Raw genomic sequence first — 22,777 nt, forward strand, 5'->3', positions numbered from 1 at the left:
CTGTGGCTACTTCAAAGAACATCCTTATTATCTTCAAGAAGTTGGCAAACTTACAGCAAACTTCTACTGTCCTGAGATGACTCGATACCTTAAAAGGATGATGTGAGGAAGGGTCTCCTTACCCAAACGACCACCGAGACACTCGCGCTTGTGCTGCCGACGCAGCAAAATTTGGTACACCTGTGCAAAAAGGCTGTTCGGTCATCCTAATGAATATGTAGGCCTAGGTGGAGTTATGTATTAGGTAGGCAGAATTATGAGAACCTTTTGTGTATAAATAATGGGTGAATATGCCCGGTAAGGGTGCTAGATTTGTGGGGTTTCCCCCTAGCACCCAAAATTGAATCAAGCAATATCTCCTCTCTAAACTACTTTTGGTTTCGAGGGCTTTTATTTCAGGTAACAGTGACAGGGCTCTGCCAAAGGGACGCTGAAGCCCACTCCCTGCCCTCTGCTCACAGTCGGGAAACATCTGCTCCCGCTGGGAAAAATCCTCCAGAGCCAAAAGGCCGAAGCAGCATCAGTCTGTGTGAAAGGGAAGAGGGCAGCCCACCGGCTGCAGGCTCGCAGGGAGAGGAGGGGATATTTGGGGTTAGGCTTAGGGTGTCATAGTCTGCTCTTCAAAAACCAAACAAAACCATGTCCCAGACAGAGTAATTATTATTCTTCACTCACGTTTCACATACCTGGAGTGCTGTGTCCAGCTCTGGAGCCCTCAGCACAAGAAGGACATGGACCTGTTGGAGCGGGGCCAGAGGAGGCGATGAAGATGATCCGAGGGCTGGAGCCCCTCTGCTGTGAGGACAGGCTGAGAGAGCTGGGGGTGTTAAGCCTGGAGAAGAGAAGGCTCCAGGGAGACCTTAGAGCCCCTTCCAGTACCTGAAGGGGGCCTACAGGAAAGCTGGGGAGGGGCTGTTTGCAAGGGCACGTAGCGATAGGATGAGGGGCAATGGTTTAAACTGGAGCAGGGCAGGTTTAGATGAGACATTAGGGAGAAGTTCTTTCCAATGAGGGTGGTGAGACACTGGCCCAGGTTGCCCAGAGAGGTGGTGGAGGCCCCATCCCTGGAGACGTTCAAGGCCAGGCTGGATGAGGCTCTGAGCAACCTGATGTAGTTGAAGCTGTCCCTGCTGACTGCAGGGGGGTGGGACTAGATGGCCTTTAGAGGTCCCTTCCCACCCAACACATTCTGTGATTCTATCTATGATATCTGCCAGCACCACAAAAAAGAACGGAATGGAGAATCACACGGGGATGGGGCTGAGGGGACGGACCCCGGTGGGGCCGCGCCGCGCTGCCATTGGCGGGCGCTGGCCAATGGCGTTTCCCCGCGGGCGGCGGCGGTAGCAGCGGCGCGAGGCGAGCGTCGGGGATGGCGCGGACGAAGGCGTGCGGCGGGGCCGGGCGCAAAGGTGCGGGATGGCAGGGGCACGGGCAGGGGCAGGGGCAGGGGCAGGGGCACGGGCACGGGCACGGCCGCGGCCGCTCACCGGTCCGCTCTCCCCGCAGTGCTGGTCGCCAGGGCTCCCCGGAAGGTGCTGGGCTGCAGCAGCCTCAATGCGGGACCGTCGCCGGCCGCCAAGAAAGGTGAGAGCGGGGGCGCGGCCGGGGCTCCGCGGCCGGCCTGCGGCGGGGCTGACGGCCGCGCTCCCCGCAGGCGAGGGCCGGCGTGTCGGGGGGAACCCGGTGTGCCCGAGGCCCGTCCCCGCCTGGCAGAAGGGCATCGGCGCGTTCCTGCGGCTGCCGCAGAAGGAGAACCGGGAGCCCGGCGGAGAGGCGGCGGAGAGCAGCGGGCTGGGGCCGGCCGCTACGAAGTAGGTGTCGGAGCTCGGGACGGGGGAGGCAGCCCCCGGCTGCTTCCCTCCCGTCTGCCTCCCCTCGGCATCCCCCGCGAACTGCCGGGGCTTTCTCAGGAGCCGTGTTTCGGCGCAGGTTTCCTCGCAGCCTTGGGAACGGCGCTGCGAGTCCCACAAACCGCAATCGCAGCGAGGTGGGGCGGGGGGAGGTGCAGGAGTGTCGCGCCTTGGGCGGGGAAGGGACGCTCCGGGTGTCAGAGAGGCAAAACGCAGCCGGTAAATTAACGGGTTTTGCACGCTTGAGGAGTTTCGGTGGTCGGCTGTAGCCTGGTTCTCAGGACGCGGGGCTTAAACTTAATGTTCACTTCCTTTAAAAAAAAAAAAAAATTAAAAAGCTGTCTGAAGCGTGACAGAGAGCTAAAGCCGCCTGCAGAGCAGCAGCGGCGCACGCAGCGGTTGTTGCTGCAGCTGGTGCTCCGTGGCGTGGCCTTAGAGCACGCACCGGCGTTGTCAGAGCGCGGGGTACGGCTGTGCGGTGATATTAAACAGCAAAATCCCTGGCACTTCCAAACAACACCGCAAGCGGCGTGCCTGGCTGCCCGCAAGGGCTGTGCGGAGGGCTGCCAGCGCGTCCTGGGATGAAACAAAGTGTGACTAGTTTTCCTCCGTGGCTGCTTTGAAACTGCAGTTTATTTTTGAAGGAGCAACCCAACCACTAGAAGGTTGATGGTGTGTCTGCTAACCTTCGTATCCTCATTGAAATAATGTTTCTCAGCAAAGTCTGGTACAACGCAGCATCCGTCTCCACTGACCTCGGGGGGGGGGGGGGTGTGTTTCTAAAAATGAGTGCAGTAATTGGTAGTTCAGGCAAATTCTCTGTGCTCAGACGTGCTTCGTTTGCATACAGACAAGAACGATGTGAGTCTCCGTGGCTGTCAGCTCTGTTTCAGAAAAGCTTAGGAGACTGCTAGCAACTTCTGTACGTCAGAAATTGAATTGCTCTACCAAGCTGACACTTCAAAGATTATCTTGTAGGTAGCACTACTGACTAGAAAGGCGGCCGTGTGAAACATGGTCTTACAGACACTCTGTTCTCAATTGGCAAGGTTTTTATTCCACCAAATATAGAATATCCTAAACTGTCAGGGGGAGCCCATAAGAATTAGTCCTGAATTGTTTTGAAGGACAAGCAAACAAAGACTTTTAAGCGCACCCTGCCTCTTGGAGAAACAAAAGATGTGCACCGTAGTGCTGCAAAACTTTGATTTCTTCCATTTGAAATTTGTTTGGCTGAATAAGAACCAGGTGGTGATAACCCTGCAGAGAATACACAGCGTCACCATCTAAAATGATTTACAGCTTCCCAGTGTGTTCTGGAAGAAGCAGGAGCTGTGCTCGCTTAACTGCACGACTGGTTTTTTTCAGTCACGGTGGGTAAGTTAGCCAGGTTGAAACTTGAGCGTGAAATGGGAGTTGGATTTTCAGCTTTCTGGAAATGATGCGGGATCTGCATGTGGCCCTCTGGGTGGAGAAGGACATGCAGAGGATGACCCAGGACGTATGGGTGTATGGATGTTTTCCCCACTGAAGTAGGCTTTCCCATGTGAAAGGTAGGTGTGTGCTGCTTCATTTGGGCTCCTAGCACTTAGGATAAAGTACCTTGTATCATCCTAATGGCTCTAGGTGCAGTCTGGGGCTAATTAAAGTCATTTAGGTCACCCAGCCTCGAGGAAAAAGGCTTTGTTGGTTGTAAGCTTGATTGAGTCCTGCTAATTGAATCGGTAATGCTTTTTACAGAGCTCCCCTCCTGCCATCAGATCCTGCAGAAGACGGCGAGTCCTCTGAGGAAGAGCACGCATGACCTGACCCTGACTTTGATGATAAACTGTGTGTCTCCCATACTCGAGTTGTTATTTGTATAGTTTTTTACAAGGTGTACAACAAGCTTATGTTCAGCTGTTGTACAGAACTCAAAGCATGTCTGAGAGACTGCAAGAACATTTTTGCAAAATTATGGTGAATTTAATATATACTTTTTGAAGCTTAGCATTCAGTATAAGTCACCGTTTTAATTTTTATCTTGGTTTCCTTGAGTTCCTCAGTGACTCCTGCGTACCATGCAGCTTTTATCTTTCGATTGCCTTGTCCAAGACTTGCATGATTGTGCTTGTTCTGCTTTTAAAAAGCACTTTTCTAATACACTGAAACATTCTGAGAAGGCATCCGTGTCGTGTCATTTGAAAAAACAGTGGTGGGGTGGAAGGGCAGCTGTCACTTGCTGCCATTTAGAGGTGAATCTATTTGAATCTAATGGTCTTTGCTTGCTTGGGGAGCTGTACCCATGCCGTGCCACCCCGTTATATATTGCTGAACAATTTACATCTATGGCTACAAATGCTTTAATCCAGCAATAAAATTAGGAGCAAAGTTTAATGGGGTAAAGCAGGGTCACATACAGTGTTGAAAATAAGTTCAAGACAAAGATAAATTGGCTGTGTTACTGTTCTTGGTGTTAACAGAGGTTTTCCCTGTGCAGGAATTTCTAGAATTTCTAGATTTCTAGAGTCTTAAGGCAAGAGGCATGGTCTGGAGAACCTCTTAAGGGTAACAATCAGCTGGAAATCCACTCGATTATTATTACTATCATTACTACCAAGTAGTTTTCACTTTTGAGCTCATTTCTCGTAACTTTAAAGAATTACTTGATAACGATGCTCTTTTGGTTAAATCCATATGAACACTGCAACTCTGATTTTTTTTTTTTTAACGGGGGAGGGGAAAAAAAGGGGGAATACCAAACCAGCTAAATCCCAGTGCTCAGGAATGTCCTCTGTAATTAGGATTTTCAATTGAATTTTTAAAATAGAGAAGGGGAGCAAGCTGAGACCTGCCAGCAAAGTCAGACCCACTGCTGTGACCCTGCACTGACCAATTTATTAAACTCAATTTATTAACATACTTAGAAGCATCCACTTAAAAAAAAAAAAAAAAAATACCGGGAGCTGACAATAGATGTCAGCAACATCTCCAGCTACCGAAGGCTTGAAGGTTCCAGTGGCCAGCGCAATGCTTGTTTTCCCTTCTTCCAATATATTGATTTAAGTAACATGCGGGGAATATATAAATGTATGGATGAGAGACTGAAATCAGTCCTTGGTTCCTGAGGGTCAGGGTTACCTCACTGAGTTATGGTCTCCCCAGGAAAATGGCATCAGCAAAATCACCTGCTGTTTCACCGGCGAAATCCCCGTAGCTTGCTCAAACCCATGGCTGGAGGGGCAGGGATGGGCAGTGAGGGGAACTCACTCCCCCGGCAGATGCTTTTTTTCCCCATTTCCAGCATGCTGAGTTTTCTGCAGATTGTCCAAATTATTCTTCTGACCCCTGACCTTGAGAACATCCCCCCAGTCCCACCTGAAAGGTCCAGGAGCTTCTTTCACGGAATGGTAGGGGTTGGAAGGGACTTCTGGAGAATCTCCCTGCCAAAGCAGGGTCACCCAGAGCAGGCTGCACAGGAATGCATCCAGGCGGGTTTGGAATGTCGACAGAGACTCCACCACCTCTCTGGGCAGCCTGTGCCAGGGCTCTGACACCCTCAGAGGAAAGAAGTTTTTCCTCATGTTGAGATGCAATTTCCCGTGTTCCAGTTTGTGCCCGTTGCCCCTTGTCCTGTCCCCGGGCACCACTGAGAAGAGTCTGGCCCCATCCTCTTGCCCCCTGCCCTTTAGCTCTTGCTGAGCGTTGATGAGATCCCCTCTCAGCCTGCACTTCTCCAGCTGAACAGCCCCAGGGCTCTCAGCCTTTCCTCAGCACAGAGTTGCTCCAGCCCCTCAGCATCTCTGCAGCCTCCGCTGTCCCCTCTCCAGCAGTTCCCTGTCCTTCTGGAACTGGGGAGACCAAAACTGGACCCAGTGCTCCAGCTGTGGCCTCCCCAGGGCAGAGCAGAGGGTGAGGATGACCTCCTTCCACCTGCTGGCCACGCTCTTCTTAATGCACTCCAGGAGGCCATTGACCACCTTGGCCACAAGGGCACATTGCTGGCTCATGGTCATCCTGTTGTCCACCGGGACTCCCAGGTCTCTCTCTGCAGAGTTGCTCTCCAGCAGGTCAGCCCCCAACCTGTCCTGGTGTATGGAGTTATTCCTCATGAGGTGGAGGGAGGTCAGGTCCTTTCGACCCAGGCTGGTGGCACCCAGACCTTTCCTCTGGGATGTTGGATGGACCGATGTTGCGAGTGGGTCATTGCTGGTCCTGACTCCTCAATGGCTCTTGGTCCATCAGGCCAGCCCAGGCCAGCAGAAGCAAGGTTTCTACCCTGGGAAAAGAGCTGGTTCCCCATGGAATGTCCAAAACGCCCCTTCTCCACCTATGCCAGTGCTTGGACTGAGCCCTGTGGGGGTGGGAAGGGGGAAAAGGGTGAGGGGTGGCAAGGTGGGAGAATAGCCAAGGGGGATATGGAGGTGGGGTGAGAGCACGGGGAGGGTCGCTGCTGGAACAACTGGATGTGTCTTTCAGTAAGTGCTCTTGGATGCTTCAAAAGCAACTGCAAAATGAGCACAAAGCGGGTGTTTGGGAGAGGAGACAGTGGTGCTTAGAAGATAAGAAATCCTAAGGGTCTAATGTGTTGTTTTAAACCTTAGGGGGCAAAATTATCTTTGTCTGGGCAAGAGAATGTGGTGGGATGGACCCCATCCTTTTCCATCCCCATGGCCTAAAGCTTTTCCCTCTTTAAATAACATGGGATAATCACAAAATCCTGCTGCTCCAGAGCATTTTCAAGCTTTTCCTGGCACAGTCCTTCTGCCCTCGTCTCCGGAACAGGAGGGACCAAACATTTCTGTTGGCTGTGTCTCGGCTGGGCTGGAAGGATCTCTCACAGCTCTGCCGCAGCTGGTGCCGTGCAGGGGGCAGCTGGTCGGCGGGGTGAGCAGATGTCCTTCCGTGGGGACGCGGGCGGAGGGGAGGGGGCAAAGGGCCATCAGCTGTCGGGCTGCACCTTCCCGCCCCGCCATGGGAATCCATGGCAAAACATCTGGGACCTTGTCCCCCAGGCAAGGGGTTTTCAGCTCTTTTTCTGACTTTCAAGGGTTTGCCTTAAAAAAAAAAAAAAAAGCTGTTACCAAATTATGCTGCACTGTGGCACATACAATGTCCGCTTAACACCGCCGGCTTTTTTATTTCCCACTCAGACGCCACAGTCTGGAGTTAAGAAGCTGCCTGCTTACGCTAAGGGAACTGCACAGGACGCCCTCTCGCACAGGAGTCCTGTTAATTTTGGTAAAAGCCAAACCTCTTCACGTATATTCCTGCTCTGAATTGAATGATTGCAGGCGCCGTTTCCATCGGGAGAAAGAAGGACAAGGCCCTGGTACCTTGTCATTCTACGTGATTGCTCCTCTGCTCTCGCATTCCTGCCAAAAAATGCTGGTTTAATCTTTGGGTTTTCTCTGACTTTGTGTTTTTTTTCCTCTTTGCACGCTCATGGCCAGCGGTACCCAGAAGGATGCGAGGTCTCTTTGCGCTGGTGTCCTGCGAGGTGCCCCCCTGCCCACGCTGCCCCGGCGCTGGTGTCGGGGTGGTGCCTCCCTGTGCCTGACCCCGAACAGCAGCTTCATTGTCCTTCCCGCTGCCCCGCACAAAGGGGTATTGTCCTGCCAACCAGCTCCCGCTGGCCGCCTTGCCGCAATGGCCTGCTTCATCCCAACCGCAGACGCTGCAGCAGTTTCAAGAATAAAAGCAGGACGTTTCCATTCTCAGGAATCGGCCCGGCTTCTCTCCTTCCTTGGCAGAGGATGTGGAGCCAAGTGTTGGCCAGTAGAACCTCCGGTGGGGGGGTCCTGACCCACCTGAGATGTTTCTGGGTCAGCTGTGAGCCCCCTTGTTATGGTTTGAGGAGCCCACAACAATTTATTGTTGTTTGGACAATTATTCTATCACCTGATGAGCCTTCCCCACCCAGGAAGGGGAATTGGGGAAGAATAAGGAAATCCGAGGGCTGAAATATAAACAGATATAATAGGAGTATTTAATTAACATTAATAATACTAAAGAACCAATATCGATACTGATACCAATATGAAACACACAAGAATTACACCCAGCCCATTCCACCAGCAGAAGCCACGCACTCCCCGCAGGGACAGCCAATGTGGGATCCTGCGAGTGCTGCGGCTGCGGGAGGAAGGGAAGGGCTCAGGGCTCCGGCGCTGGGGCGAGGAGTGCTCAGGATGGCAGCCAGCAAGGGAGAGCGAGAACTCCTCAGCAAACCTTCTAATTTCTATTGAATATGATGTTCATGGGATGAAATGACCCTGCTGGCAGCTTGGGGCAAGTGCCTGGGTCTCGCTCCTCCTCATCCCCGCGCCTGGCAAGGCTCGGAAACACTGAGACCTTGAAACAATACCATAGCTGGCTCTAAAGTAAATATTTTCACGAATTCAGACACCAGAGTCTTCTAAAAATGCAGTTTTCCCAAGCATTAGAAGATAAATCAGTCCTGTGTCGCTCAAACCAGGACACCACTTCTACCCCAGACATATTTCAACACGTGGGCCGGTCTCCCGTTAAACTCCCAGGGCATCATCACAGCGCTAATGAGAACTGACCGAAAGAATTATTAAACTAAAATTAATTATTAAACTAAAATAAATAAATAAAATTAAATAAATATTTATTTTATTTATTAAATAAATTTAATAAAATTAATTATTAAACTAAAACTGTTTGATGATAAACGGTTTTTCAGAATTAAGACGCGAGCTCCAGGATGGTTCAGAGCAGAAATGGGGAGAAACCAGACGATGGTACAGCTCCTGTCTGAACGATCAAAATGCAAAGTGGGATGCGCATTGAATGAGTTTTCTCCTTACTTTCAAAAGTACTTAATTCCCGGTGCCCCTTCCCTTTATCAAAATGGGGTGATGCTAATATTTATTTTTTTTCATTTGTAATATCAGAAAGAGACAAAGAAGTGCAAAAAATGCTCATCCCAGAGCAGAAGCTGGGACAGCATTAGACACAGTGATGCCAGGACGGGCTCTTTAGGTGGCTGGATGGATGAAAAGCATTTTATTTTTGATATTAATATCGTCGACTTAAAAGGTGTAATATTGTAACTGAGTCAGCAGGCTGCTCATATGTAATAAAAGAAAGAGTAAGCAAAAAAGCTAAAGTGAAGTATTAGCAATTTTTACCAAAACCAGGCTTTATTTTCTGCTTGATTATGGCACCAGCAGAAAATTGACAAGCCTAATCTCAGGAATACGAGGTAGTGGGGAAAATATATAATTTTAAAGACTAAATTCTGGTTCTAAACAGATTTTCCAGGTGATTTTTCAAAATTAACCTGTAGCTCATACTTAGTGGGGGCCACGCGCTGACGAGGGGTGATTGCGCAGCCGGTTAATGAGGTTGCCCAGGGGCTCGGGGGCCAGTGCGCTGGGGATAAAGGTTTTCCTGATGGTGTTTTTTAACTATTTTCAAGGCATATTGTGATTGAAAACCTTTGTGTGGGAAACGTCAAGTTCTTTGCCAGGAGCGGCCTGGGAGGATCCAGGTGGTGGCACCTGGCGGGTTTCTGCTCCTGTGCTGTCACGCTTCCTCGGTGGCTACTAAAAGCTGGGAAGTGATGACTGTTTAGCAGGATGTTTCCTTGGTGGCTAGTAAAAGCCAGGCAGCGATGGCCATTTATCAGGATGTGACATGTTCCCTGAGCCACGTTTTCCCTCCGACAGCACTTTGCTGCCCTTGTTCCAAACAGCCCTTGGAGGTGCTGCAGGTGAAGGCAATTCAAGGCAAGGACGAGTTGAAGATCTCCATTTTATCCCCCAGCTTTCCGTGGGTATTTTTACCCAGTTTATGGACAGCTTCCCCCCTCCGCCCCCGCTCCCTCCCTCACAGACGCGGCGGGTTCTGCAGGGCGGGAAGCCGCCGGGGCTGTGGCGCGGCGGGCTGCTGAGCCCCAGGCGCGGCCCTGCTCGCTGTCCCCCTCTCCCAGCCCCGGCAGGGCCCGGTCCTGCGGCGGGGCCACCGGTCGCCATCCCGCTCCCCCCCGACCCCGCCGGGGCCTGCCCGCCGCCCCGCCGGGCGCCACTTCCGCCTAGCAACGCAACGCGGTTGCTAAGGCGAGCCCGCCGCCGCGCCGCCCTGGAAGTTGTTGCGAGCGGCGCGGGCGCGCTGCTGCCATAGGGCGGTGCTGGCAGCGGGGCGGGGTTAAAGGGTGAGCGCTTCCGGGTCGGGGGCCCTCCCCGTCGAGCGCGGCGGAGGGAGGAGCCGCGGCGGGGCGAGCAGCGGCGGGGCCCGGCCCAGCCCAGCCCGCCCGGGGAGCCCAGCGCCGCCGCATCAGCCAGGTAGGGGGGCGGCGGGGCCACCGTCGCTGCTGGGCCCGGGCGGTGCGGGGCGAGGGGTTCGCTCCGCGGCCAGGCCCGGCCGCCTTCCCGGGGCCGCGCCTCCCGCCGTGGCGGCGGAGGCTCCGCGGGGCTCGCCACTTCAGCCCTCTCCGGTGCTGGGCCGCGGTTCTCCCGGCGTGAAGGGCTCCAGCCCAGCGGAGGAGCGGCGCGGGGCCGGCGCACGGACTGGCCGTCTCCGGCGGCGGGAGAGGGCAGGGGCCGGCGCTGGGGCGGCGGCGGAGCTTCCTTGAACCGGCCCGGGAGAGCCCGGAGGGAGTCGGGCTGTTGGCTGAGCTGAGCTCCGGGAGGCGCCGGGGCGGGGGGTCCCGCCTCCCCCGGGCGTGGGTGAGGGGAACCGGGCCGGACCCCGCACCGCCGCCCTGCCGGGTTGTTCGTGGAAGGAGGGGTCACCTCAAGGGGCGCGGGTTGACAGCCGCGGTCCCGTCCGTCGCTGGCAGCCTGGGGCAGGGCGCCGGCCGGAGGAGATGTTTGGGAGCTCCTCCTTAGCCTGGTCGTCCTGCCAGGTCTGAGGGGGACAAATCATAACGCGTTGAGTGTATTTACAGCTTATTTGTGTGAAGTTGTGTGTTCCCCCCTTATCTGGGATAGTTATAAATGTGCACTGTATGAAACTTTTAAGGGTTTAAGGCTTGTCTTGGACAATTTGCTTGTGGGATTGTCGTCTTCTGTTTTCCACTCCGTTTGACTGCTGGCGACTGTCCTCTTCTGCCTTTCTCAACAGCAGCTTGACTTCTCAGTTCATAGGAGGTGTCGTGTACCGAGTCCAAGCTCACGGTCAGTTGTTAATACCTGCTGCATCCCAACTTCATGTGAGGTTTTCGCCTTCTCCCTTTCTCGTTATCAGGCTCCTGGTGGCCTGGTTGAAGTCACACTGTTATGGGTGTGATCTCAGACTTGATTATTTTTTTTTATCAGTGACCTAATGCATATGTGTAACCAGCTTGTGCTGCCACTCCCCAAGTTTGCCTTTTCCTTCCCCAGCTCCTGGCTGTGATTTACCGAAATAAACCGTATTCTCTACACATCTTTAATACTCTGGTGGTAACTTGGTTTCTGCCAGCCTGCTGGGAGAGGAGGATGGGTGAACTGAGAAGCGTGAGCTTTGTTCCCATTGAGAAACTCTTATCGAATATTAGTAGCGCTTTCCCAGAGATGCATTCCAAAAAATACAAAGAGTGCCTTTGAGTTACGAGTTTGGGGAGGTTGCTTTCTTCAGACTACAAAAGCCATGGAGGATTCATTGCTGCCTGCCAGTTGCTGAAGTTTTGGAAGTGTTGCCTGGGCGGTGAAACATTACTGATAGGAGAATTTGGGTTTTATTATGATGCTGTTGTAGAGAGATGCACAGAGTGGTCTTCTTCACGTGAAGCCGGCTGACGCTAGCGCTCTTTGAGTCAGGGGTGAGCTGGAGATGCTGCCAATGATAAATATCAGCAAGAGATATGGGGAAGGTGACCACCAGCAAGGTGCCACTGGATAAGAAAGGTATTTAAATATCCTGGTGGTGTGGAATAAAAAAATATAATTCTTATTTTAAAAAAAATCTGATGTACTTGGAAAGTGTGGAGGATCATGGTGAGAAATGGCCAGGCAAGTCTCTGTTCTGCTTATTGAGATCCCAGCTGCTGGTATAGTGGTACCCTGGTACAGCTGATATTGCAGCCTTTTGGCAAAAATATTGCTGACTCTTTTGAAATATTAGACTATCTGCTTGATAAAATCAGTGCTTTACACTTACACCTTGCATAAGTACCTAAACTTTGTTTAGATACAAGTATTTCTTCAAACGTTGCCTGCCCCAAAATTGCTTTTTCTGGACTCAGCAAAGTGTCCGGCTGGTGCCGCCTTTATTTTTTTAAGAGCTGTTAGTGTGCGAGGAAGACGAGGCACAGCTCTGTGCTTCACTCTGCAGGTCTATAGCAGTGTATTTTTGACTGCTGGCCTGAAGTCCTTGCCAGTTTAGGCCAATCTGGGTTTCTGCTGCGTTTTTCATGTGGAAAGCTCTTCTGTTATCCTCTGGCCACGATGGTTGGAAACTTGCACCAGATTCTCACAACAAATTTGTTTGTGACCAGTCTGTACCTATCTGTTTGTGCCAGTGTTGCCTCTTATAAAAACAGCTCTTCTCTCCTTTGGTGCTTTCAGAAGGCACTCAACTCTTGGCTTCTTATTTTCAATCTGTGCATGCCAGCCTTGCAGTCACTCTTTTCCAGGTTCTCTCTCGATCTCTTCTGCGCACGTGTTTGCTTAAAGCTAATCCCTGAAGGCCCCTAACCAGAGCAGGGCATAGAATGGTAGGGGAGGTCTCTTTGGGATGCTGCGAGGTGTTGCAGGTAACTTCTTTGTGCTGGTATCCTTCATGGCTGAGTCAGGTTGGTGGCTCACAGCAACAAGTTAATAACCTGCGTGTCTCTATTTTTCCTGGGATTAAAGAGCTTTCTATTTCATAGTACCATTTCTTGTGAAGTCTGAAGTGTATGACCTTGCCCCATTCCAGTCCATCTGTCTTACTCTTCCGTCGGAGTGTCTGGTTCTCCGTGTTGACAACAATTTGACTTCCTATGCCGAAGTCGTGGATGGGGAATGTTCTGGTGGGAGCGATCAAGTAGGCAGGTTGGCAGAGCTCCATTGCGAGGGGAGTTACGAGCTGGGTGAGATTGCAAGTGCAGCCTAGTCCACAGCCACTTGCAGCTTTCCTGATGCTGAGATTGCCCCCTTTTTTGTGGTTTTTAAACTAATTTTCAGCCCTTCTGAAGCAATCGGCTGCTGTGTATTTTCAGGTTAACAGATGAAATCCTGTATAATGCCTTAAAAAGTGCTACCAGATGAGACCAGGAATCCATCTGGCCTAGTATCCTGCTCACTAGTAACCAGTAGCAGATGCCTGGGGAGGGGAGTACACAAATACAGCAGATCTAATCTGGGGAAATACTGCTTTATTTTTCTTTTCCCCAGCAGTTTATGACCTCCCTGACCCAGGTGGTTGAATTTAGTAACCTTCACACTTCTCTTCCATGCATTTGCCCTCTCACTTTGAACCATCTTGATATTCACTGCCTGGCATGGAGAGGGACAAAGCTGGACACCGAGTGTGTAGGCTACTCATTACGTGGTCTGCGCGTGAGGGAGAGACAGAAAACAAGAACGGGGTGGGGTGTCCAAAAAAAGCTAGCAAGAAACAAATTCAGAAGAAATTACTTCTTCACTTTCATGATTTTAGGAGACTACTTTTTGCATTCCTGGTGGTCTCTTGGCTGGGCTGAATTGTCCTCATCTGTGTAGGCTTCCCTTTCCATGTCTCTTCTTGCTCTTCATGCCATTGGCAGCTCTGCTCCAGCCTCCTTGAGGCAGGGGTGGCAGGAGGAGGTTGGCAGAGGTGCTGATCGGATCAGCAGGTGATATTTATGGTGCGGGTGCCTCTTTAGAAAACACAGTATGCTGTGGATTTGTATTTTGTTCTATGTTGTTGTCTGTGTAATTACAGACATTCTGCTAGTTCGCTAGTGATGAAAAAAACATGGAGCTACAGTTTTTGTGGAATGCTCTTCTGTAGCCCCGGTGTCCTGTTCCTCAGTGTTGGCTTGAGTTCAGTCTGTCATGTTGTCAGGTTTTTTTAAGTTGAAGTTAGGGTGGTTGTTCCTGATGTGCTGTGCTTTGAATTATATCACCCACTCGTATCACGAGATTTTACTGCAATTCCTTAGAGTCACTGCTCTTATTTACTGATCATGTTGAATTATTCAGAGTAGCAAATGTTGTCATCTTAGTACTGCCTTCTCTTGCATGGCTCAATATAGTTGAGTGGAGCAGAAGCCTTTGGCAAGTCCTCTCTGCTACAAAACTGACCAGTGATGCCTTTCTTCCCCCTTCCTTATCTTTTTTTTAAACCAGTTATTTATGTATGTGAAGGATTTTTCCTTTTATCTTAGAGTTTTGCTCTCCAAAGAGCTTTGAAGGATCTTGTCATGTAGTATGCTTGTTTTTTTCAATGAAGTCTATCAGCTGCCTCTTCCTTGTTGATGTGCTCAGCCTCCTGCAAAAGAAGAAAAGACAGACAACCACCTCCAACTGACTCCTGAGTCGCGACTTCATTTTGCAAAATAGAATTAGCGCTGTGTCCGTTTAGTCCATTCTTTAGGACAACTCTGATTTGCCCAGCGTGGCTGCCTGGTTTGTAGTTGCTCAGATGCCTCTGAATTGCTCTGTGAAAGCTGGTGCAAGTGTCTCTCAGGTGCCTTGGTGCAGCTTTAACCAAGAAACCATGCGGGGAACTTCCCCGTCCTGCTCCAGGGCGATTCTGTATGTAAAGTGAGGTTGCTGCTGTCGCCTTGTCTTCTCAGTGGTCCTTTGCCAGCTGAAACCTTATTTGCTTGGCTTGCTTTACTGGGGTCAAGCAGGGACAGCAGAGGTGGCCAAGCTCAGCACGTTGGCCGTAAAACAGTTTTAATTTTTGGGAGACATTGTATAGTAATTATTTAGCCGAGTAGTAAATCATGAGACTTCCTGTTTTTTCTATAATCAAACCTTACTAATTCTTGTTTAGTTTCCTTCTTGGACATTTAGCCTTGCGGTACTGGCTGGATTGGCTTCCATCACTCCTGTGGCACGATCAGATGGCACAGCAGGGGCTCACACCACTTCTCCAGCTGCTGATCAAGGTGAAGGCAGGAATTGCTGCTTCTCTCATCTGCTGCTGGGGAGGAGTCGCTTTATACTATTTAATAACTTACTCTTGGTGTTATGTATTACCTGACACTCACGCAGTTTACACAGAGGTATCTGAAGTCTCTATGTAATGCCATGTTTTCTGCTTGCACAACCCCCTGGTGATAGTGTGACAGCTGCTCTCGCTGCTTGGGTGGCTGAGACTGTATTTTTTTGGTTTAAGCTTGGAATTGTGATTTACAGGGTATTTCTTGCTGACACAGCAAATGTAGATTGCTCGAATGGTGGTGGATGCTAAAGAAAGCTTAGGTCCTCTAAAAGCTTGTTTAGTCCTCATATACTTTGAAGTCCTGTTGACTTATCTGCCTTCCATTCTGTTTTGAATGAACCCGTTACACCCATTTTATCACTTTAAAAACAGACATTTGAGTTTTTCCATCTTCTAGACTTTGGCATTTGTGAAGAAACACACTTGTGCCTCGGTTTTGTCTTTCCATCTTATTTTACTTGTACTGTGTTGGTTTTTCTAGCTTCTGATTTTTACATGGCTCATTCTTGCCCCATCTGTAGGGGCTTTTGAGGAGGTGAAGTTCTTATGAATCAGCTGCTTTTCCCCAAAAAGCTGCATCGTCCTCAAATATACGCTCCTCTGCATCTGCTGGCTTTCTCCTCTCTACTTCTGAAGTGTCAGAGGAGCTTTCAGTCTTGTTTGCAAGTGTCAGTGTCTAGTTGCTATTTTGATTAATTCAGTCCTTGTTCTTGTACAGGCTTCCAGTTGTCCAAAAACCTTCTCAATTCCCAATGAATCCGAGCCTGAGCGCGGGAGCAATTCTTTGAGATGCCATCGCATAACCCCATCGTATGCTGGCTGTACCTTTGGACCATGGGCAGTGGCTCCTTCCTGGTGTTATTTAGTAGTGTGTGTTCCTGTGCAAACAGGTAGTCACTGAAGATACACCCTTTGGTGTCCTGCAAAGTTCCTGGCTTTGATGAAATTATGGCAGTGGTCACATTGACCTGCAGAGAGATGAGGTGATTGAAGGCTTCAGTCTACAGTGGCTGAAATGCCAGTGTGGACAGCACGGTCTGCGGGATGTAAAGGAATTGCCTTCAAGGAGGTGATTCTCCCCATCTGCTTTTATGAGACTCCCCTGGAGCACTGCATCCAGCTCTGGGGACACCAGTGCAAGAAGGACATGGACCTGTTGGAATGGGTCCAGAGGAGGCCATGGAAATGGTCAGAGGGCTGGAGCACCTCTGCTATGGAGAAAAGCTGAGAGAGTTGGGGTTCTGCAGACCGGAGAAGACAAGGATCTGGAGAGACCTTACTGCAGCCTTTCAATATATAAAGGGCGCTTAAAAGAAAGACAGACTTTTTATCAGGGCCTGCAGTGACAGGACAGGGGGCAGTGGTTTTAAACTGAAAGGGGGTGGGTTTAGATTGGACATAAGAAACTTTTTATCATAGAAGTGGTGACACAGTGGCCCAGGTTGCCCAGAGAAGCTGTGAATGCCCATCATCCCTGGAGATGTTCAAGGCCGGGTTGGACGGGGCTTGGAGCAACCTGGTGTGGTGGGAGGTGTCCCTGCCCAGGGCAGGGGGTTGGGCTAGGTGATCTTTACAGTTCCCTTCCAACCCAAACCATTCTGTGGCTCTAGGGAGAGGTAAAATCTCAGACTTGTGCCTGCTTCATCACTATATTCCATATTAAATCCTCCTAGACCTTTCTTTCTTTTTTTTAATAGAAGGAGGAGGTATTTTAACTCCATGTTAAAATACCTGTTTGATTTCTGGTTCATCAGATACTACCTGCCTCTTACAAGACCACTTATTTCTAGAAGGTGGGAAAATGAACAATGAAACGTGATCAGTGTGAGATTACCACCATCTTCTCCTGGCTTTTCATATGTTATTCCTTCCTGTAAGATCTATTTAGAGCAGCTCATCTTCCAAGATGGATGGGTGTCTCTTACCTGTCTGAATCTCCTGTTTTGGTTTGCTCATCTGTGAGCAAATCTCTTCTGGATAATAAGTTAATAGCCTGAAGAGTTGACAGCAATTCTACCCTGAAGATTAGCCTGACAGTTTCTGCTTTGTGGAAGACAATTGAATAGCTTGGATTTGCTGCTCCTAGCATTTAATGTGGGAATTGGGGATGTTCAGTGGTGAGATGGGAAACTACTTTCCTGTCTGCTTCTGCTATCCTGCTCTTCCCCCCCCCCCCCCCTTCCTTATGATTATATTATGACATTCCTTTAGGCTGTGAAAATTGTGGCTGTTTACAAAGAAGTGAAGGTTTCTCTGCAGTCCTGAATCTGCTGTTGTTTTTTCTGAAGCTGTTGTGTTTCTGTAGTCTACTAAAATGAGCTGGCCATATTGCACATAGTACATTAGAGGAGACCACATCATTTATTAAATATCCTGAGTAGTTGCTGTCCTATATATGTGTTTTAATGTCTGTTGGTAAGGCTTGGTGAGTTCATGCAGTTTGGTGATGCTCAGAAAACACTGGAATTCCTGCTCTCCATAGAGCAACTCCTTTTCTCCAACCCACAAGGAATCGCCGTAGTTCAGTGCTGAAGCTAGGTGAATTAAGCTGTAGGAGAAACCTGCTTGAACTCTGAGGAAAATCAGTCTGAAGTATGTGTTTCTTGAACGTATTTATTTTCTCTTGCAAAATATGGTCCACTTCCATCTTATCAACTTGCTATGGAGCTCAGTTCATAATTCAACTCACCCGATGTAGCAGAAAATCTTGGGTGCTTAGGAGGTGGAAATCTGCATGTGTTTTTTCTTAAACACTTACCTCTTCTGCACCTGTAATTAGGGTAACATCTCGTTCGTAGAAATAACAAACCAAACTGTTCCTTTTCTAACTGCTCCACATTGATTTCTGAGTTATAAGTCAGAGATGTGGTTGGTTTTCGTCCTTTGTGTTAATGGAGAGCACACTACAGGAGAAACTACCTTGAAAGGTGTCTGTCTGCATCTTTCCAGTCTTCCTCATAGCAAGGAGCGGCATATGAATTGAGTTATTGCTACTCTTGGATAAAACTCTTTAGGTGGGTTTCTGAAGAGTAGCGATTTCAAGCTTTCATTCCTTGTGACTCAAAATTCCTTGTCGATCTGACTTCTGCTTACTTAGGTCTATTAAAAAACAAATGAGAGGAAGTTCTCTAAAACACGGCTTATAATATTGTTCCATTGGCAGTGCCAGTTCTGGCAAGTGTAACGAAACAATTCAACTTTTTTGAAGTTTGATAAAAGTTGCTTAATTGTAAGTTCTGTAGCAAGCCTGTTTTGGCTAGTCTGGTTGTCCTTAGGTACCTTGTAACTGTTTTCCTTTGTGACATGCAAGGCTAGTTTCTACAGCTTGTTTTTATTTCCTAGATCTTAAAAGAACAAGTTTCAATGAACAAATGAAACTTAAGAACCTGTAACACCTTATTTTAATGAAGCAGAGACCACATACTTTGTAGTTGTCTCTTTTCAAGTCTAAGGTAGACTTCAAAGGTCTCACCTTTAGAAGGTTCATGAAGACTTGTTCTTACTGCTGCTTTTTGGCAGGGCTGCAGGAGCAGGTCACAACACACTGGTTTCCACTGGGAGGGAGGGATTGTGGCAACACATGCATTAAGTAACTTCTTAGGTGGAAATAAAGGTTTCGAAAATGCGTGCTATGTGTGTCCACCAGGTAGTGAGGGTCTTCCCCATCCTGAAAAATGCTTGCTCTGTGGTTGTGGTCCCATTTTGCTAACCATGGACTACCTCAGCTGGCTTAGCATCAGTGCCAGGTTAGGTGGCTTGGAGGTCCTCAGGTTCTCTGGGTGATCATCCTGCAGCTGAGATCAGGCCTGCAGCCACTTTGGTGTCTGATATTGGTTCCCAGCTGTCCTCTGTTTGGAAAGGTTTTGACAGGTTTCTAATTCTGAAAAAGCTCTGTGCTGTGTTGGCAGCGCTGAGGCATCAGTTTTACTGGTGATAGATGCAACTCCAGTGCTGGTAAATCATAGTTAGGCTGTGCTCTGCTTCAGCAGGAAGAATATCTCCATTGAAATTTATGTTATTCAGTAGTTAAGATCGAAAACTGGTATTGGGCTCCAAACCAATATGCAGTCCTTTGTTTTTGTCTAGATTTACTGGATACAGCACTGGTACTCAGTGTTTTTTATCGTTTCTAAATGTTAGTAGTTATTGCATGTGCCAGAGTGCCTTCACTTGTCAAGATCTATGATTGGGAGTGTGGTGTTTCGGAACCACTTGTTCTGTTCTTTCTGGTCTTTGCAGAAAACTGAGTGTTACAACATGATGGAAGACAGGGTTTTTGGGGGTAACTTTTGGCTGCTGTGGCGATATGCTGCAAGCCAAAACCTTGAGCTATCAGCTGGAGAACTTGAGGGTCTCGGCATCCTCCTGGCTGGGAATGCTGCAGGGACAGGTTCAGAGGTCAGAGCAGGTATGTGCAGGGTGACCATAGGATGTTCAGGCAGCCTTCTGTGCTACCATCTGTCTGCAGAGACTCGAGGGGATGCAGTGTGACTTACAGGTGTCTAGCTGGACTGTATATACTCAATATCTACTGTAAGAAACCTTGTGCTCATTTGCACTTGGGACAGTCATCTTGGTAATCTTGGTTTTGCTTGTGTGATCGAGCTAATACTCCTATTTGGGTTTCTTGCAACAAAATAGGTTCTTTGGGGTCTCTGAAGGCCTGCAGGGCTGAGGCAGATGATGTAGATATTCCTTAGTGGTATCTTGAAACCAGATTCTGTAACTTTTTTTTTTCCACGGGTAGATTCTGTTGAATGCTTGCAGTGATCCTAGGTATCAGACCTCAGTTGAGCGCTGTGGTCCTTCTGTGGGCTCGTGGCTGATACTGATCCTAAGACCTAACACAGCTGAAGAATCTGAGTCATCACCATCTTTTTTGGCTTGGAAAATTATTAAATGTTTGACAAAGCTGTTCGCTGTGACACCTTTTGGTAAACTGGGGCTTGTCTTCACAAACTGTTCAATCAGTCTCTGCTAACATTTACAAAAGCTTGGAATAATCCCTGTGTTCTCGTTGATCTGCTCTTCTATAGCATGTTATAACTGTAGCACAAGGCGTGTTAGAGTAGGAAATATGCTTGCTAAGGAGGTGTTCTAAAATACACTTGTGCTGAAACCCCATCTGTTACATCTCCTTGAGCTCCTCTCTTACCGACTCTAACATCAAATGTAGTAATAGTTTACACCACTCGAGCACACAACCTTAAAGCAGCATCGCAGTGTCATACTAGTTTTGTATGGTGTTCAAATACATCTCCTCTTTGATGAATTGAGATCAGGTTTTCTGTTAATAGCTTTCAGATCATTTGCAATTAAATGGAGTCAAGTCTTCCAAGGGAGTTACCCTTGGACCAGTGCTCAACACCAGTATCCGAGCTTCCCCTAACTAACAGACTTGCCTGAGGCACAGGTGGCTAAATTTAGTCTTCTAGCAAGCTAGGTATGACCTTGTGTTGCAAGGACTTTTTCTACTTGTGTCTATATCAAAATGTAAAGGCTGCTTTTCTACCGTGGATGGAGCTTTGAGGCTCGGTGACACCGAAAAGCTTTTTGTGGTGGATCATCGGCTTATGCTTCCAGTGCTACTGTTGGCAGTGATTAATTCCCTACAGTTTGAAAGGTCTACAAGGGATCTACTGGCACAAAGTGATCCTCACCTGTGGGCATTAAGCCTTCAAAGAAGACAAATGCCATGTGGTGCGGAGAGCAGATTACTTGGTAATGAACACTCCTAATTGACAGCTACACTGAAGATTAGGGATTGAAAGTGGAACTTGAATCAAAGTGGCTTCATACAGATGCGATTTCCTAACTGTGTGAATGGTAATGTTTGCCGTTGAGGTAAAGTTAAGTTTATCTGTACAAAATAGTGCTTTACTCCAGCTTTTGGGAGAAGTTTTCAGTGTGTGTGAGACGGTGCACAGAGGTGGACGGTTCTGGCATCTACTTTATTGCGTGGGTTTGCCTCCTTGTGTGAAGTGAGACTTATCCTCCATGTTCAACTTTAGCAGCTTTTCGTAAAGGCTGCTTCTAATTAAATACATAATTCATCCTATGAGTGTAATGAAGAAGATGCCTTCAATGTGTAATCGGGCTTCTGGAGCTCTTCTGCCATCCTCGAAAAATGCCAAACTTCTCTGAAGTTGGTAGCACGCTGCCAGCTGAATGGGAAGAGTTGTTGCTGGGAAGACGAACAGGATTTTCAAGTGTCTGCTGTGCTTGCTTATGTTTCGGAGTGCAGTGAGTGGTGTGGTTTTTTTGGCTTGTGAAAGAAACTCTTTTGCAGGCGAGTGGGCAAACCCCTTATTGTTTATTATGGGCACGGCTTGGGGCCGTCGGGATTTATCTCCCTGGCATTGACTCGGTTATTGTTGGCATCCTGGTCTCTTGCTTGCTACGGGTACTACACGTTGTTGTTTTATTTTTTGGAGGGCTGAAATATTAATCTGATTAAGGACTGGGGTCGTTGAGTAATACGCTGAGTGAATTGCAGTGGGTGAGTGTGTGACTACACCTATTGCATTGTGCATTTTCTGGTTGTTGCGTCTTCAGCAGAGCTGGGAAAACGTACAGAGAAGGGCAGTTGAGTTGAAGGCAGAGGAGCAGCTGCGTCTCCTGGGGAGTTTAAAATGTCTGAGACACTTAGAATTGGAAGGATTTCTTTAAAAACCAGGTGACGGACTTCTGGATCTTGTTGTTCTAGGAGTTTGTGGAAGCTGATGTTTTATGTGCATTCAAAAAGTGTTTAGACAAACCTGGGGTCAGCATGTCCATAAAATGGATGCTGGTAGGACTGGGCAGATGTGTCCATACTAAATCCGTAATCCAGTGGTTGTGGAAGCTTACTGCTCCCTCTGGCATCTGAGATCCTCAGGACGGAATAGTTGGAGAACACTTCTCATTTCAATTATCCCACCTTTATGAACCCCCCACCTTTCCAGAATATTGGGGCAGTGTGGGGAGGCAATCTTTCTGACGAGCTCTGGAAGATGGCTTATGGATACTCCTAGGAGGGGAAGTCTCAAGCTGTTTCTCACCATGCCGTACACACTTACAGGTCTCCCGTATCCAAAGGAGATTTGCCGTACAACATAATGCTCTGTGTAAAAGAGTTTCAAAGTGGGATAGGTAGAAACTGAAATGACACAAATAAAAACTAGAAATAACAGGTGAAGAAAGTAATTGAATGTGAAGTTCTCGGCCCCTTTAAATGGGAAAAATTCTTGAAATTCCACCTTTTTATGCAGAAAGTGGGAGGAGGTGTTCATAATGCTTCTCTTCAGCTTTCCTAGTGTGGGATTGTGACCAGCAGGCAGCCGGGCGTTCCTTGCAAGCAGTGATCGGCTGATAGCCCAGAACCAGGCAGGCACAACAACTAGTGAAGCATGCACAATAAATGTCCTGCTCTCTGTCATACTGATTACATGAAGTATATATAGTGATGATAGCAACATTTTCCTGATGCTGTTTTGCTCGTGTTCATGTTGTGGCTGACCAGCTGTGGATTGCTTTTTTAGTCTCTAAGCTTGCTGATCCATGCCTGCTAAAAATCTAGTTTTAATCAGGAATTGAACTACCAAGCCAGTAGTCTTAGCATGGTTGAGGAGCTGTTGATGTAGTTTTGTACCTAAACATGAAACTCGGTGTTTCGATACCTTGCTCGGTATTGAAACATCCTGTTGTGGAGAGTTAAAGCTACTAAGGCTGTGGTGGTGACTGCTATGCCCAAAAGGGGAGGTTTTGGTCTCGGCTTTCCCATGTACTGCTGCTGGTGCTTGTCAAACCTGTTCCTGAGCTGCCCTCACTCTCTAACCTGGCAAAAAGCTCTCCAGGTATTGTTGGGTTGGTTTTCTCCT

At 48.7% G+C, this 22,777-nt stretch overlaps 3 protein-coding genes across 7 annotated transcripts in view; 2 read left to right on the forward strand and 1 right to left on the reverse strand.

The window, feature by feature from the left end:
* Positions 1 to 832, reverse strand: part of TRIP4 (thyroid hormone receptor interactor 4) — a 35,766-nt gene extending 34,934 nt beyond the window's left edge. The window contains exon 1 of the mRNA XM_074599716.1: positions 687 to 832. The gene's annotated coding sequence lies outside the window, so the exon portion shown is untranslated. The remainder of the gene's footprint in view (positions 1 to 686) is intronic.
* Positions 823 to 4,752, forward strand: PCLAF (PCNA clamp associated factor). Its single transcript, XM_074599718.1, has 4 exons — positions 823 to 1,412; positions 1,510 to 1,587; positions 1,658 to 1,814; positions 3,594 to 4,752. The coding sequence occupies exons 1-4, from the start codon at positions 1,373 to 1,375 to the stop codon at positions 3,655 to 3,657; spliced, it is 339 nt and encodes a 112-aa protein (XP_074455819.1). The 5' UTR covers positions 823 to 1,372; the 3' UTR covers positions 3,658 to 4,752.
* Positions 4,753 to 10,017: 5,265 nt separating this feature from the next.
* The window catches only part of CSNK1G1 (casein kinase 1 gamma 1), a 110,466-nt gene continuing 97,706 nt past the window's right edge, over positions 10,018 to 22,777 (forward strand). For 4 of the 5 annotated variants that reach the window (XM_074599640.1, XM_074599643.1, XM_074599641.1 and 1 more), the window contains exon 1: positions 10,018 to 10,144. The gene's annotated coding sequence lies outside the window, so the exon portion shown is untranslated. Of the gene's footprint in view, positions 10,145 to 10,919; positions 10,979 to 22,777 lie in introns of those variants that run through there. The other variant, XM_074599645.1, reaches the window with a different exon arrangement.

This window comes from Larus michahellis, chromosome 9 (assembly GCF_964199755.1).
Source record: "Larus michahellis chromosome 9, bLarMic1.1, whole genome shotgun sequence".
In the NCBI taxonomy this organism is placed as follows: domain Eukaryota; kingdom Metazoa; phylum Chordata; class Aves; order Charadriiformes; family Laridae; genus Larus; species Larus michahellis.

Coding starts and splice junctions, on each gene's coding strand:
- PCLAF (XM_074599718.1), top strand. CDS start 1,373: ATGGCGCGGACGAAGGCGTGCGGCGGGGCCGGGCGCAAAG. Junction 1,413..1,509: donor CGGCGGGGCCGGGCGCAAAG/GTGCGGGATGGC, acceptor CTCTCCCCGCAG/TGCTGGTCGCCAGGGCTCCC. Junction 1,815..3,593: donor CTGGGGCCGGCCGCTACGAA/GTAGGTGTCGGA, acceptor TGCTTTTTACAG/AGCTCCCCTCCTGCCATCAG.